This window comes from Hakea prostrata, chromosome 3, assembly GCF_041222555.1.
Source record: "Hakea prostrata isolate BN-2017 chromosome 3, UWA_Hpros_2, whole genome shotgun sequence".
NCBI classification, from domain to species: Eukaryota; Viridiplantae; Streptophyta; class Magnoliopsida; order Proteales; family Proteaceae; genus Hakea; species Hakea prostrata.
Window position 1 is genome coordinate 7,365,667 of NC_142602.1, and position 13,885 is coordinate 7,379,551.

General features: G+C 38.5%; 1 protein-coding gene across 4 annotated transcripts; it reads left to right on the top strand.

Moving 5' to 3' along the window:
* Nucleotides 1-8,559, top strand: LOC149020487 (CRM-domain containing factor CFM2, chloroplastic-like). 4 transcript variants are annotated; one of them, XM_089148640.1, is made up of 7 exons: nucleotides 1-761; nucleotides 1,271-1,799; nucleotides 1,883-2,013; nucleotides 3,018-3,156; nucleotides 3,254-3,335; nucleotides 3,432-3,539; nucleotides 7,275-8,559. In XM_089148640.1, the coding sequence occupies exons 1-7, from the start codon at nucleotides 90-92 to the stop codon at nucleotides 7,363-7,365; spliced, it is 1,752 nt and encodes a 583-aa protein (XP_089004766.1). In that variant the 5' UTR covers nucleotides 1-89; the 3' UTR covers nucleotides 7,366-8,559. The 4 variants fall into 4 exon arrangements, 3 of the variants coding, with proteins under 3 accessions (XP_089004766.1, XP_089004767.1, XP_089004765.1); XM_089148641.1 differs by lacking the exon at nucleotides 7,275-8,559 and adding an exon at nucleotides 4,298-6,087; XR_016172206.1 differs by lacking the exon at nucleotides 7,275-8,559 and adding an exon at nucleotides 4,298-6,087 and having other exon boundaries at nucleotides 3,018-3,335.
* The last annotated feature ends 5,326 nt before the right edge of the window (nucleotides 8,560-13,885 follow it).

The window sequence follows — 13,885 nt, forward strand, 5'->3', positions numbered from 1 at the left end:
ACATATCTCTCCCGCCAGAAGCACCTCCGACGAGCGAAAAGCTTATCTTGTTTCCCCATTCTGCAACGGGAATCAGATCTATCCCAAGAATGTTGCTTCCTCTTTATCACCACCGCCTTTCATTTTCTTCAAGAACCCTAGACTCAGCCTCACTGGTCGTAGCTTCACCATCTATTAACTCTACATTTGTCCAAAATACTAAACCTATGAAATGCATCATTCGAAGCTTTGCAAGGAAAACCGAAACCCTAAGAAAGTCTGATTTCCAAAGAGTAGCGGAGAAGCTCCACAGTCTCGGTTGCTTGGAAGAGGATCCAAAAGAAAGCGAACAGCTCGATAAAGTCGATGGCTCTGCAGGTGAGATATTTATACCTTTACCTCACCAACTGTCCAAATACAGAGTCGGTCACACGCTCGATTCGAGCTGGAGCACTCCAGAGAACCCTGTTCCTAAGAGGAGGTCAGGAGCGGCATCATCGAGATTACGCAAGGTGAAGAGTGAAGTACAGAAGCAAAACAAGTCAGATAAGAAAGAGGAGAGTGCAACTACGTTGGCAGAACTTACTATTCCAGGGAGGGAATTGAGAAGGCTTAGGACCCTTGGGATTGCTTTGAAGACGATTTTGAAGGTTGGGAAGGCGGGAATTACAGAGGGCATTGTTAATGGAATTCACGAGAGATGGAGGCGGTCTGAGGTTGTCAAGATCAAATGCCAGGATATCTGCAAGATGAACATGAAGAGGACTCATGAAATCCTGGAGGTTTGGTTCTTATTCGTGATTTTATTATTATATGTCATCGCACTTAATTTGATCTCACATGAAATTCCAAAGGGAAAATATTGTTATTGATCAGAATTGGGAAATATCTGACCCTGCCAGACCCGCTAAGCGAGTGTGTCTTGGCTCTGGGTACGACCTTTATTTTTTCTCGGTTTCAACTTGCAATGTTACGTAGACTAGTTCTTTGGTAAAGGGCAACCTGGTGTCGGGCTGCTGAGCAGTTGCCCTTTACTGTCATTGCAGCTTGGTTAGTCCTCGTAGATGAGGATCAGAGTGATTAGTGAAGCATATTTATTCTTCCAAACTTCCAAATGGTTAGGTAAAAGAACTTCTGGTCATCCTTGACGTGTATACTAGGTCAAATTTTATTTATTTATTTATCATATTGGGAGTGTTCAGACTTCTCTCCCCAATGGAAAATTTAGGAGGAGAGGGGTTAACTTGGCTCTAATCTAGTCCCTCCCCCACCCTCTTCTTAATATACTCAGAGAAAAACAGGTGGAATGGTTATATGGAGGTCTGGAGGCACCATCATTTTATATAGAGGCGCTGATTATAAATATCCTTACTTCATATTAGATACTAAATCAATGAGTGAAACTTCTCGAAGTGAGGTGTCTTCAGACTCGGGCTTGAATCGTGATGTTGATTGTGGAAATGCTACCAGATCGTTTTGCACTGTCGGTTCAAACTATACTCTACCAGATCCTAATAGGAATCGTCCATCACTGTTGGTTTTTGGGGTTGGCTCTCCAGATAAAGTACGATTCCAATTGCCAGGGGAGATAAAACTTGCAGAAGAAGCTGACCGCCTATTGGATGGGCTAGGTCCACGTTTTACTGGTTGGTGGGGTTATGATCCAATGCCCGTGGATGCTGATCTTTTGCCGGGGATTATTCCTGGATATCGGAGACCACTCCGTCTTCTCCCCTATGGGGTAAAGCCTCTATTAACAAATGATGAAATGACCATTCTCAAGAGACTCAGTCGGCCCTTTCCGTGCCATTTTGTAGTAGGTAAGAATAAACTCGTCAGCTTGATTTTCCACAATTTCCACTTGTTTGATGGCAGGACTGATTGCATCCTCTGTGTTTCTCAGGGAGAAATAAAAATCTGCAAGGATTGGCCGAGTGCATGGTCAAGCTATGGGAAAAATGTGAGATTGCAAAGATTGCTATTAAGAGAGGAGTCCAGAACACTGACAGTCAAATGATGGCCGAAGAGTTAAAGGTTGGTAATATCAATATCTTTCATTCTTAAAATTAAGATGCTGATGATACTGCTGTTTTTTTACTGGCAATTTTGTGTTCCTTTAACTCATCTTTTATGGTAATACTAGTCAGTTGCTGTATCCTCGGCTCCTTAGCTCTCTTTGCTATGTGGTATGTCAAGGTTTTGCACTAGTAACCCAGCAATGAATGCAAGGAAGTGCCGGGCAGGTTGAGTGCTAAGTAAGAGAATATTATCAACCCTTAACTCCTGGCAGCCAAAACCCATGTGGCTGGCCATTTTCTGGGATGATAGACGTCAACATGAGCAACATTTGGAAGATAATAACATAGCTTAGTTAATTTCCCAGTAAGTTTCCGTTTGAAACAGGTTCGCGATAAAGGAAACGTCATAAATGAGTGACCTGTGGTATGATGGTTGTGCACGAAAATTTTCTCTTGCCTCAAACCCTTCTGGAAAAATTGAGTACAGATATTGAACATGATTGTTTGTTAGTTTTTAAAAGCCTTCTTCCTTTTGACTAACTTTCTTATTCATCTTCTTTAAATCAAGTACCATCTGGTCCTTTGTTGAGTGAAAGAATAACTATTTTCTGTTGGGTAACAATTGGTAACTGTGGCTGAAAGTGCATTACTGCTTGAACACTATGATAGAGAAGTATGCTTATAAGTGAGAAAGAGGAAGAAAACTTTATTTGGTGTGGAACTGTGCAACTATATTCTGCTTGATGTTAAATCTTTATGTACCAAAGGAAGAACAATGCTAATCTCCCTCACTTTATATACCTTGATAAGTTGCAGGTGTGTCTTAAGTTTTTAAATTCTGTTGAGTTCCATCATCTCTTTCCATTTGAGCAAACTATGACTAATCTATGATTTTGATCCTTATTCTTCAATTGTTTTGTAATTTCAAATTCCATCTGTCATCTGGAAGAGAATTTTAGCTCATCAATTTATATAGAATTCCTTCTCAGGCATCTAACCATCTTGAAATGCATTTTGCAGCGACTAACTGGAGGAATGCTCCTTTCAAGGGATAGCAAATTTATTGTCTTTTACAGAGGAAAGGATTTTTTGCCAGTGGCAGTTTCTGCTGCACTAAATGAGAGGAGGAAGCATGGAATAGACAAAGAGACGATTAATGGTAGTTCATCAATTGTCATTGTGTCTGAAGACTCTGAACCTGTTGGAAAGAATTTAGAATCTGTTTCTGTGGTTAAAATTAAAGAATCATGTGACAGAAGGGAAAAGGAAGCTCTCTTCAAAGATTGCAAATTGGGAACAAAATCAGCTACTGAACTCATCATCAACAAGCTGTCTGTGGTACTTATCTCTTAAGATGCTATGCTGCTCCATGTGCTTATTTTATTTTAGAACTTGATTAAAACCATTTTTCTAATATTTGTCTGTCTCATAAAGGCATCAGAGAAGAAGGAAAAGGTGGAGAAGCCTAGAGAAAGCAGTTGATCATCAGAAACCAGAAGTAGTTGAGGAAGGTATCATTGAAGAAAAAAGATACATGCTAAGGTGGGTTGGCCTGAAAATGGGCAGCAAAATTCGCAGGTTGGAATGCTTGCTTTTGAATCTGTTCTTGTATAGTAAGTGTTCTTCAAATCAATGAAGAGGAAAGCCTTAAAGAACTTTCTGGGCTTCTCTGTTAAGCAGCTGACTGGTCCAACCAATTCCAAATGAGCCTGTCAGGCACTTTGCCACCTTAAGGAGCCGACTGGATAACACTCCAATACCACCAGTGTAGATATTACTCACTAAATAAAAAACACCCTCATGATGGACAAGAAGGAAGCAGCACTGTGCAACTTGCTGAAAAGCTGTAATTTCAATTATAATAACTTGTCTTCATACTGCCAACGTGGAGCCTTATGGTGCTGGCTTAGTCCTATTCCTAGTTAAAAAAGGAAATATAATGCTACCCTCTTTCATTACTATATGATTGTAATCTATGTATTAAGTATGGAATAGAAGAGAATTAGTTGAAGCATGAGCTTATTTGTGCGCGCAAACTCCTTCCTCCCTGTGCAGCTATGATTCTTCTCAGGTTTCCACCCTTCTCTTTTCCTAATTCCCTGGTACTGTTACTGCAGGACCTGGGGAGGGTCATACTGTAGCTTTCTTAACCTGAACTTTACATTGAGGCTTTTCCTGATTCCTACCTGCAGCCACTAGGTCATAACTTGACTGTTGCCCTGAGGCCCATCATCTTAACTTGTTGATTCTATCCTATTCATTAATTTCATTATTATATTTTTTCTTCTTCTTTTAATTAGGAAACAAAGTTGGGGACAGTCAGTTGATTGACATGGATATTTGATAGCCCAATTCTCTGAAACTTTGATGCCACTGTCTATGTTGGCCATGGACCACGATGTTCCTGTTGGTTCACATTAAAATTGAGTTTCAAGGAGTGGTATGGTGTCCAAAGTGAACAGGTTGGGTAATTTGTGTTGCTGGACCTGCTCAGCGTTACTTAGTCATGGAGCGGAGGGAAAGAAGGAAAATTAATTTGAGGTTGTTCACAACGGCTAAAGTAGTTTTGCACACTGATTTCTGGTAATTTCTATGTGTCTTTCTTGTATGACTTTATTTCTCTACACCTGATATATCGTTGTTTTCTGGCATAATAAAGAGCGTGGAGCTGATTTAATTATGTTGTGCTTAGATAATTCCAGATGCTCGAAGCAACATTGCACACTTTGATGAGAAATTTCATATGAGGCAGTTGGCATTGATGAAACACTCTCAGTTCCTTTTATAGGGGGGACAATGAACGTGCATCTTGTTCTGAAAGTTCACTGTTATAATACACCTCCTTCCAGATTTTTATATCATCTTTGTATTTCTCATTATTTCTCATATGGTAGGTTTGTTGTTTTCGGTGGCAAGATACAATGACATTTTCTGCCTTTTTTAGATGTTGCAATTTGTGCTTCTGACAAATAAGATTGATAATTCATCTGCAGAACATGCTAGCAATGACATTTGGTCATCAGTTCACAGAGGTGAGAAAGGTGACGGTGAGGTTCTCTTCTCAGGCCTGCACCTTTTTCCAATGGAGATAGGCTTCTTTTATGAAAACTAGTCACCAAGATGAAAAAGCATATTGCTGTCGGTAATTTCTTCTTATCAGTGAAACAGTTGATTCTTTATCCTTTCTATTTTGGATGACTAAAGAAGGATCATGAGGGAATCATCCTTTCTTTTAGTTGGTGAGTTAAAGCACAAACCTTACCAAGTTAAGGGAACCATTGAGCAAATCTGCAGTAAATTTATGCTCTAGGAAGTAGGAACATTATTTAGGACTTTTCTGTTTCTTCCACTTAGGATAATTAATTTAAGTCAAGGATGAAAGGAAGATGGTTAATATAGAGCTGATGAACAGATGCATTATTATGTAATCACAATGGAAGCAAAGCAGATGGCAGCAATATGAAGTTAAGAATATTGTTGAGGAACAAGTCCTTATTAGTATGTAACAACAAGGGAAGGATTTGCAAATGGAATCAATGTAAATTGAAGATTGTCCAAACAACAGGCCTAGGAACATCAGAGTACTACCGATGTTCAACACCACAATTAGACAAATATTTAGAAATTCTAGTTCAGCTTCATAGCTAGATTTGCTTTTGTTGGTGGCCTATTCCTCTAGGTGCTAGGGTGCTTACTGTGTTTACTTGGATTTAAAAAGAAAAATAGTGCTTAATACAACAACAATTACCCTTGTTCCAACTAAATGGGGTCGGCTAAATACTGCTTAATATGATTATCAAATGAAAAAAACATTGGCTTTTGCAGATACATATTTTACAAGTGATAACAATAATTGATAAATCAAACTAGTCAACTCTGATAATTAAAAACTTACTCTGGGCAGTCCACAACCGAATGGATTCCATCCCTTTATAGCTTCTTGCATCTGTTTGTAAGGAGGAATATTAAACTTCCAGTCCAAGAGTCAGGAGACTCAGGGCTGAACTCCTCTCTCTCTGCACCCTGCATAGGTGGGTCCAGCACTGGGTAATCGGGAGGTGTTGGGTTAGTGGGAGAGTACTTTTGAGAGCTCAGTAAGATTTATATTTATGTAGTTAGACTATTACTGTAAACCTGCTGGTTGGACCTGGCTAACCCAAACACGTGCATGTCTGACTTAGGCACATGCTTTGGACCACTACCTGGCTAACCCAACCCCAAGTTGCCCATTTAATTGAACCAAGCCAGAGCTTCATGTATGTGAAAAACTTCATATTTGAAATAAACTTTAGATGAGGTCAAGACTGATGCTCCTGGATTGAGCTTGAATTCTACTTTCTCTATATTTTTATGACCTTTGCTCATGTCATTTGGAAAATCTTGACTCACTATTACAAGAAAACCTAGGATTGGTCTGATGTTTTTTTAATGGAACAATTTAACTGAGGAAGAAAATAATGTGAAGTTACATACTGGTGATACATCCACCACTGCAAAAACAGAGTATTCGAATCATCCCTGTCCACAATCTTGGCCTACCAACCCTTTGTTTTCCCAACTCTTGCTACCCCAGTTGCAGTCTTTGGATTCCATTGAGAAGTTCCTTGGAATCGAGAACTAAGTAAACAACAACAACGACAACAACCTTTTTCCCACTAAATGGGGTTGGCTACATGGATCCTTGCATTCCAATCAGCTTTATTTGTGGCAGACATACTGGAACTGGATACAAAGCCTAAACTATGCATATCTTTTCTCACCACTTTTCTTAAGGTTATCTTAGGTTGCCCCTAATTCTTCTAATTCCTTCGATCTGGATTAAAATCATTAAATCACTTCTCCGTACGGGGGCAGTATATCGTCAGTCCAATCATGGATCTTCATTACTGTTTGTTGAATGACAACTTGACATTTGTTGAATCTCCTACAGCAAATGGCCCAAGTATCCTTTTCTCTCCACATTTTGAAGGCAATTTTAAGATCAAAATTTCTTCTCTACTTGAGTTTGCCTCATCTGTGGACCATTTCCCTTCTCATTATGCAACCAATATACGAAGGATCCAATATAAGTAGCTCAACAGTGTCTCATAATTACTAAGTCAAGCATGCTGTGTTGATCATTTTCCTTTAGATGGTGCCACATCTTGCAGAAGCATATCTTCATGGATTTAAAGTTACAATGGTCTATGGGATTGGTGTTATTTGCTTCTAAATGGAGATGCCTTGATTGGTCCACTCTCTTGGACACTAATGATTACTGTATCACTCTCAAATCAGGGGAGAACCATGCCATAACAGGCATTGCAAAAGCAACAAGGACACGTTTCCGAGAGAGCTGCCTTGTAGAGTAATGATCAAGCAGAGCTAAGGGAACTTCTGTCCAGGAGGTGGTCTTCAAGCTGCAGGTCTGTGCCCGTGTTACTTGTTTTTCTTTTTTCCTTGTCCTCTTCAACGGAAAATCGCCTTTTTAGAACAAGCTGCTGGAGCGGTTTGTGTTTCACTGGAGCCCAGCAAGGTTATACCATACACAAAACCTCCGTCACCTGTTAAGTTCCTGATTTTCTAGTGGAGGATCCAAATTTATCGAGTACACAAAACCTCCTTCACCGGGTGGCATTGCTTCACAGTATCTCCTTTTGGAGTTGTGAAAAAAAGAATTAGGCGCTGGACCGTTGCCGTTTCAATATCAGCTTTGTTGGAGGACCGCAGCCTGACTTCTATGATGCCCTGCCTTCATGCCATTGCACTCCTCGGATACATTGCATCATCTGTGTACGAATTATAATGACATAATTGTCATTATGTAAACTGGGTCATGAGAAACCCATTGGCACACCAATTAAGTTTTGCTATTGCTACCTGTGAAGTAAGTGGTTGAAGCTGTGTATATTTAACTCTTCCAGGTGCCGAGGTAGCATGTGTCTTGTGCACAGAGATGTTCTTCCTATTGTGGTAGCTTTTGAGTTGAGATCTTCTATCTCATCATATTATCTTTATATTCCGACGCACATTCAGAAAATGATTTATTTCTGGTCTACCTTGTCAATATTTGGAGTGGCTGGGGATTTCTTTTCTAAATGTGTGATAGAAGGATGTAAGGATAGTCGCGGTAAAGGATCCAGACTCAATAACTTCCCTAGGTAAACGATTGACATCTCAACTGGATCCTTTGATGGTATTGGACTTTAACGGCTAATGAATTCATCGCCATCTGCCAAAACGTGTGTTCCCCATTTTTGTTGACAGTTCTTATTAGTCTCATTCTTTATCCAATAACACAACGAGCGCTAATTGATATAGTCTAGTCATTCAACTGTGGTACTTTTTCTTTTTTTGGGTTCAACTGTGTTACTTTGACTCAACTCTTGGGTATTAAATTAAATTCTCGCAAAAGATAATAGATAAATGACTGTGTCGGTTGACCTCTCTCTGTAAGTAGTCTTCCCACCATATGTCAATCCATCCATTTATGAAATATACATCTCTTAAAAGAAAAGGGGAAAAAAACATATATTTCACGGGTTTGGGATTTGATATGAATTTCATTCCATGCATACATGACCATGGTTTTAGCAGACCGAGACGGTACGAGTGTTCCACCCAAAAGGTGTGTTTTTTTAAATCGAATCAGCCCGTATCGGTATCCACTCCAGGTTTCTGAATGCGTGGGTCATGGATCCAACCCAACACCCTTCTACCTCCAACCCGAGTTGAGCAACTTGCTTTGGTGCTAATTAACGAGTCCGGATCATCTCCATGTCAGGGGAGTCCCGTGACGGCTTACAACCACAAAACGCAGTGAGGCCCACAAATAAAATAAAAAAACATTGTTAAAACAGAGTGGGCCACTGTGTTTTATGGTTGTAAAGTCAATGAGAGCACATAGTGCTTACCTGACGGGGAGATGCTTATCTGACGGGGAGATGATCCGAATTCTTGATTAATGTAGAACCGTAAGAGAATGTTTTTATCAAATTTAATGGTTCACATTGAAACCCCAGTAAACCATTTTTGGGGAGACGAACTTATTTAATTCTATTGGTATGGAGGGGAGCTGATAGCCACTTATCAAATTTTTTTGGTTGATGATAGCCACTGCTCATTGTAATGATGATCTCCACATAACTTTGGAAATAAAACAAGTCACAGTAGGACCCTCCAACCAACGAAGAATCTTCTAGCATATAAATGATACATATAAAATAGAAGCAAAATATAAAGTTATGTAATGGTCCCTGTTGTTTCCGCATCAATCAAACTGGCAGTAGGGTTTTTAAATTTATTAAAAAGACCTCCGAAACGGATTAGAATCAGATTGGAATCATCTGCCTTGAAAATTAACAGCTCAGTTGCAGGATTTCTAGGCTTGAAACAGAATCGGACTCGGCCGATTCACTTGTTTCTTAGAAAACCTAGGTCGCATGGTGACATGGCTAAGATTCAGTTGGTGGGTGGGTGGGTGAGTGGAAGCATTGAAGATTTGAAGGTAAAAGCTTCGCCGTTAGGAACTTTGAGAGGTTGAAAAGGATTTATAGATCCTTAAAAGAATTTACTTTTAGTGTAACTCTGTCTTTCAATTGCTTGGAGGTGGGGGATATCCCACTCATTTCAACTAAGAATAAAGTGCAATGTAAAGCTGCTTCACTCAAGTGACATTTACTTTCTCAGAGTCAAATGTAAAGTCACGGATCAATGGAGGATGGTTAAGTTGGTGATCATCTCAACCTAAAAGCAGACAACAGAGTATTTTTTATCAAAAAGACAAAACCCTAACCCTAAGTCCCTAACCCTAACTTTTCTCAATACCTAAATCCTACTCTAGTCCAAATAATCTACTATTAGGAAGAGATACCAATCAGAGGGTTGAAATCACAGATAAGAGTTTGACTGAGCTCTCAGGTGAAATCCATCCTTGTAGACATGGTCAAGGTTGGTATATTCGCCATGTCCATATCTGTTTGGTCATTATCCTCTCTCCCAAACGTGAAGGACAGAGATATTGTTAAACCCTTTTATGGGAAAACCAAAAACACATCTAACATTTTTTGTCTTGGTTTTCCATTAATTTGCTAAGTCTTCACAAACCCATTAACCGAAAAACCCAGCCATTTTTTTGCAAGTGTTTCACAAACCCAGTTACCGAAACCTAGCCAGACTTCCATGTCTTTACCAAACCCCAATAAAGCTTTTTAACAGATGTATATACTGAGATATACAGTCACAGACAGCCTTTTTAAGGAGAATAAAGAATGTCAAAATGGAATAAGAGGAGGGACCTCATGGGTTTCATGATAATCTCTCCATGTGGAAACAAGAGAGAGCTATGATCATTCTTCTCAGAGATTGCACGCAATACCTTGGATTTTCTCCCTCCTTTCAACACCAACACCCAACAGCAATCATGATGTCCTTTCATTCTCATCGTCCCTTCCTCTTGCTCTCGCCGACTCCTCCCTGTAACTCACCATCATTACATCCTCACCACTCACCAACCTCTCATCACTGAGAACCACAAAGGAGAAGAAGAGAAGATCTGAAGTTGAAGAAGATGGGTTCACTGAAGAAGAAGAAAACCCTAGTCCTTAGCTATTATATCTAGCTTCTTCTGAATGAAAAGGGTTCGTTTTCTTCTCCTTCAGAAGATCTTCCTAAGTCTCGCATCAACTTCTCTTCTTTTCTTTCCTGGGGAATCAAGCATCTCGGTCCGATCATCTGCTAGATGAAGCAAATCACACGAGTTTGGAAGCTGTTTTAGTTATGGGTTTTCTTTTGTTTTCGCTTATATAAAAGTTAAGGGTTTTATTTTTAGAGCAAAAGAAGAAGACATGATTGTGGTATATACCTTACTGGTACTAGTCTTCTCTAGCTTGTCTTAAATACTACTATTCTCTGGTTTTTCTTTGTTGTTTGGTTGAATACTGTTTATTTTTGTTGCAAGTTTCTGGGAGATACGGATCTATTGTATGTATTTATGAGATGAGATTATAATAAATTCAGTTTTACCTTACATAAAGCAAGACAAAGATCTGCTATACTTAGACACCAAATCTGTCTTCATAAGCTAATATGTATGCTTCTTACTCTTATATTAGGGTTTGAAGTTCTCATCGCTTAAAAGATAAAGGCTGATTTTCTATTAATTTGTATCGTCTTGAATGTCTGAGCTTATGACATAATTCAATTCTGTGGTCTTAGATTACAGATGCTCTTTCAGGTTCTTCAAGGGTTGACATACATGCATAATATATACATACTACCTGTCTTTGTTTATCATTTGTGTTTCGATCCTTGAGCATGCATGTAAGCCTCTCATGGACACAGAGTGGAATCCTTGGTGAAGTGTTCAGAAAGGCGCCTCTTGGGTGGTCTAATTCTATCGATCTCTTGTATCTGTTCTATGGGTTCTGCATATTTAATTTAAGTAGTAAAATGGACTTTGTGTTTGTGGTTGTGGTTGTTCTTGATAGAACAGTTCTTAATAAACAAATAAAATAAATATATTCCTCCCTATTATCTTTTTAGAAGTTTATAATAGCTTAGAGAAGAACACTCCAATCCAGCAAGTGAATTGCAGTATAAGTGCAGTTTCTGCAGCTGGTACAACACTCTCGGCTGTGGGAGAAAAAGATTTAAGAATCACGCCAATATCAAGTTTGCAAAGACTGGTTTTCCTCATTTTCATTCATGAAATGAAGCTTTTCTAAGTTGGTATTCTATTAGAAAGAAAGAAACATAAACACAAGGCAATTGCCTTTTCTCAGAAAACATTGCTCCTTTCATGTGTTTAATCAAATTTCATGGATTTTTATCCTCCTAAAATTCCTTGAAAAACTCCCCAATTATATCGTGGTAAGCAATCTTGTACATGAACAAGGCCAGATTTTGTATTTTTATTTCGACTTTGGATGGGTTTCATGAAATATTCAACAAAAATGAATTTGTCAAAAAATTAAAATTTTTTTGTACATCAACCTGAAATGTTTCAAGAAATCCATTTGATGCACAATTTCTGATAATGGGGTTGTTGTAAGTAAAGGTAAAGGGCCAAGGGTAGGAGGTGATGGTTGCCTGGTAGTGATGTATCACTCACCATTTGGAGAAAAAGGGAGACATTCTATTACTAATATGATTGGAAAGAGTTACTAATTGAATTTAGTGGTTTGTGGCTTTTTTTTCTTTCTTCCTTCATGATTAAATTACTATTATTAAAACGGAGGGAAAAGGGAGAGAGAATCTAGGGTAGGGGGCCGGGGGTGGGGGAGTAGCTTAAACCCCAAATAACAACAATATATATGTTCTTTGAAGTGTTCATCACATCACAGGGGAAGAGGAGTTAGTTAGAGTCTGAAAGATACATGAAAACTGACGGTTTTTCAATTCAAGATTAACGATCTAGGGTTGAAAGTTCATCTCTTAAGGTTATGTTTTCAGTACAAATTAATGATAGAAACTAACACTAAATACTAGCTTAATTGTTTGATCACAAATAACAAAGCCTGAAAAGAACCTCAAAGCTCAAGACCAATCTAAAACAAAACCAAATTTGAGAAGGGCTAAAGTGGAGCCAAGTGAAAGAAAAAACTTTTTTCTAAAGAAAGGTGCGGAAGAGATGAAGAAGGAATGGTCAATATTCTCAATTCCAACAAGGAGACTTCATGGGTTTTACAAGGATGTGGCGGCCATGGCAGGACCTTCTAGGTTTGCCTATTAATTAATCAATTGCACATTATTTCTCATTTTTGATAGAATCAACACACTTAAAAGCAAGAGGGAATTTCAATTCGAAAATTGAAACTATCAATCAGGGATTTCAACTTTTAAGTGCAAAAATCAATTCAAACAATAACAAAGAAAATTCATCAAGTGATATCGAAATAGAAATTTAAGTTAGTTCGTCATTGGTGGAGTGTTTCACCGTCTTTCATTATCTCACCGATCTCTTCAACTACATTGTTTTTGGATCATTTTATCCAATGAAATACTCCCTTTCTTGACCTAAAAAAGAAATACCAACCATACAATATTAAAATATCACGCATGAACAATAAAATATCAGGCATGAACATGGAAATTAATAAACACGATTTATTTAAAATTTCAATGTAATAACTGCAAAGAAAAAATTGAAAAGCGTGGTAAAATAATTCAAATTTGTAGGAGAACAAAAATTTTTTTGGTACCATTTTTCTGTAAGTTATATATTCGTTTGAGATTGAACCGGTTGGTTTTTGTCAAGTTCTGTAAACCAATTGGAAAGAATTGGTTCAGATGTTAGTTTATTCGCTTTATGATTTGACGCGTTTTATAGAGTTGCAGCGGTGATGGTTGTGACAAGTAAGAAGGTGGAGAAGAAAGCTTTGACCCATGGTTCTCTTATTTTCTTTGGACATCCAACAACACCTGTAGTGTAAAATTCATACCGGCAGCGAAAGCTTTGATTTGTGTTGATATTTTGCCGATTCAGAGATTTTCTAACGACTTTTCGGTGATTTTCCTGTAACTTTGGTTTTTTTCGTTTCAAGGTTTGGTTTCATATCGTCCTTGAGCGACATCCTAAATTTTCGCGAAAATATTGCGACATTTCGGCGACATGCTATACCTTGCCGACAAGGCTATAACCCTATATAAGTAGATATTTCCGAGCCTGAGAGAGCGCGGTTAACATGGGAACCAATGAAATCGTAGATAGAGGCATTAACATAAATACGGAATTTCGACAAAATGAAGGGTTAGATTGTACTTTCACTTTCTGGTTCGTTTAGAATCACGATGCTGATCAATTAGTGGCTCAGACCGTTCATAATTTGTCGTTTCTGTTATCGCCGACTTGCTAACGAGTGGCGCGCAAGGCCTTAAACTAAAGCTTTTAATTTGTCTCAATTTGGTTA

Coding starts and splice junctions, on each gene's coding strand:
- LOC149020487 (XM_089148639.1), top strand. CDS start 90: ATGTTGCTTCCTCTTTATCACCACCGCCTTTCATTTTCTTCAAGAACC. Junction 1,800..1,882: donor TCCGTGCCATTTTGTAGTAG/GTAAGAATAAAC, acceptor TGTGTTTCTCAG/GGAGAAATAAAAATCTGCAA. Junction 2,014..3,017: donor TGATGGCCGAAGAGTTAAAG/GTTGGTAATATC, acceptor TGCATTTTGCAG/CGACTAACTGGAGGAATGCT.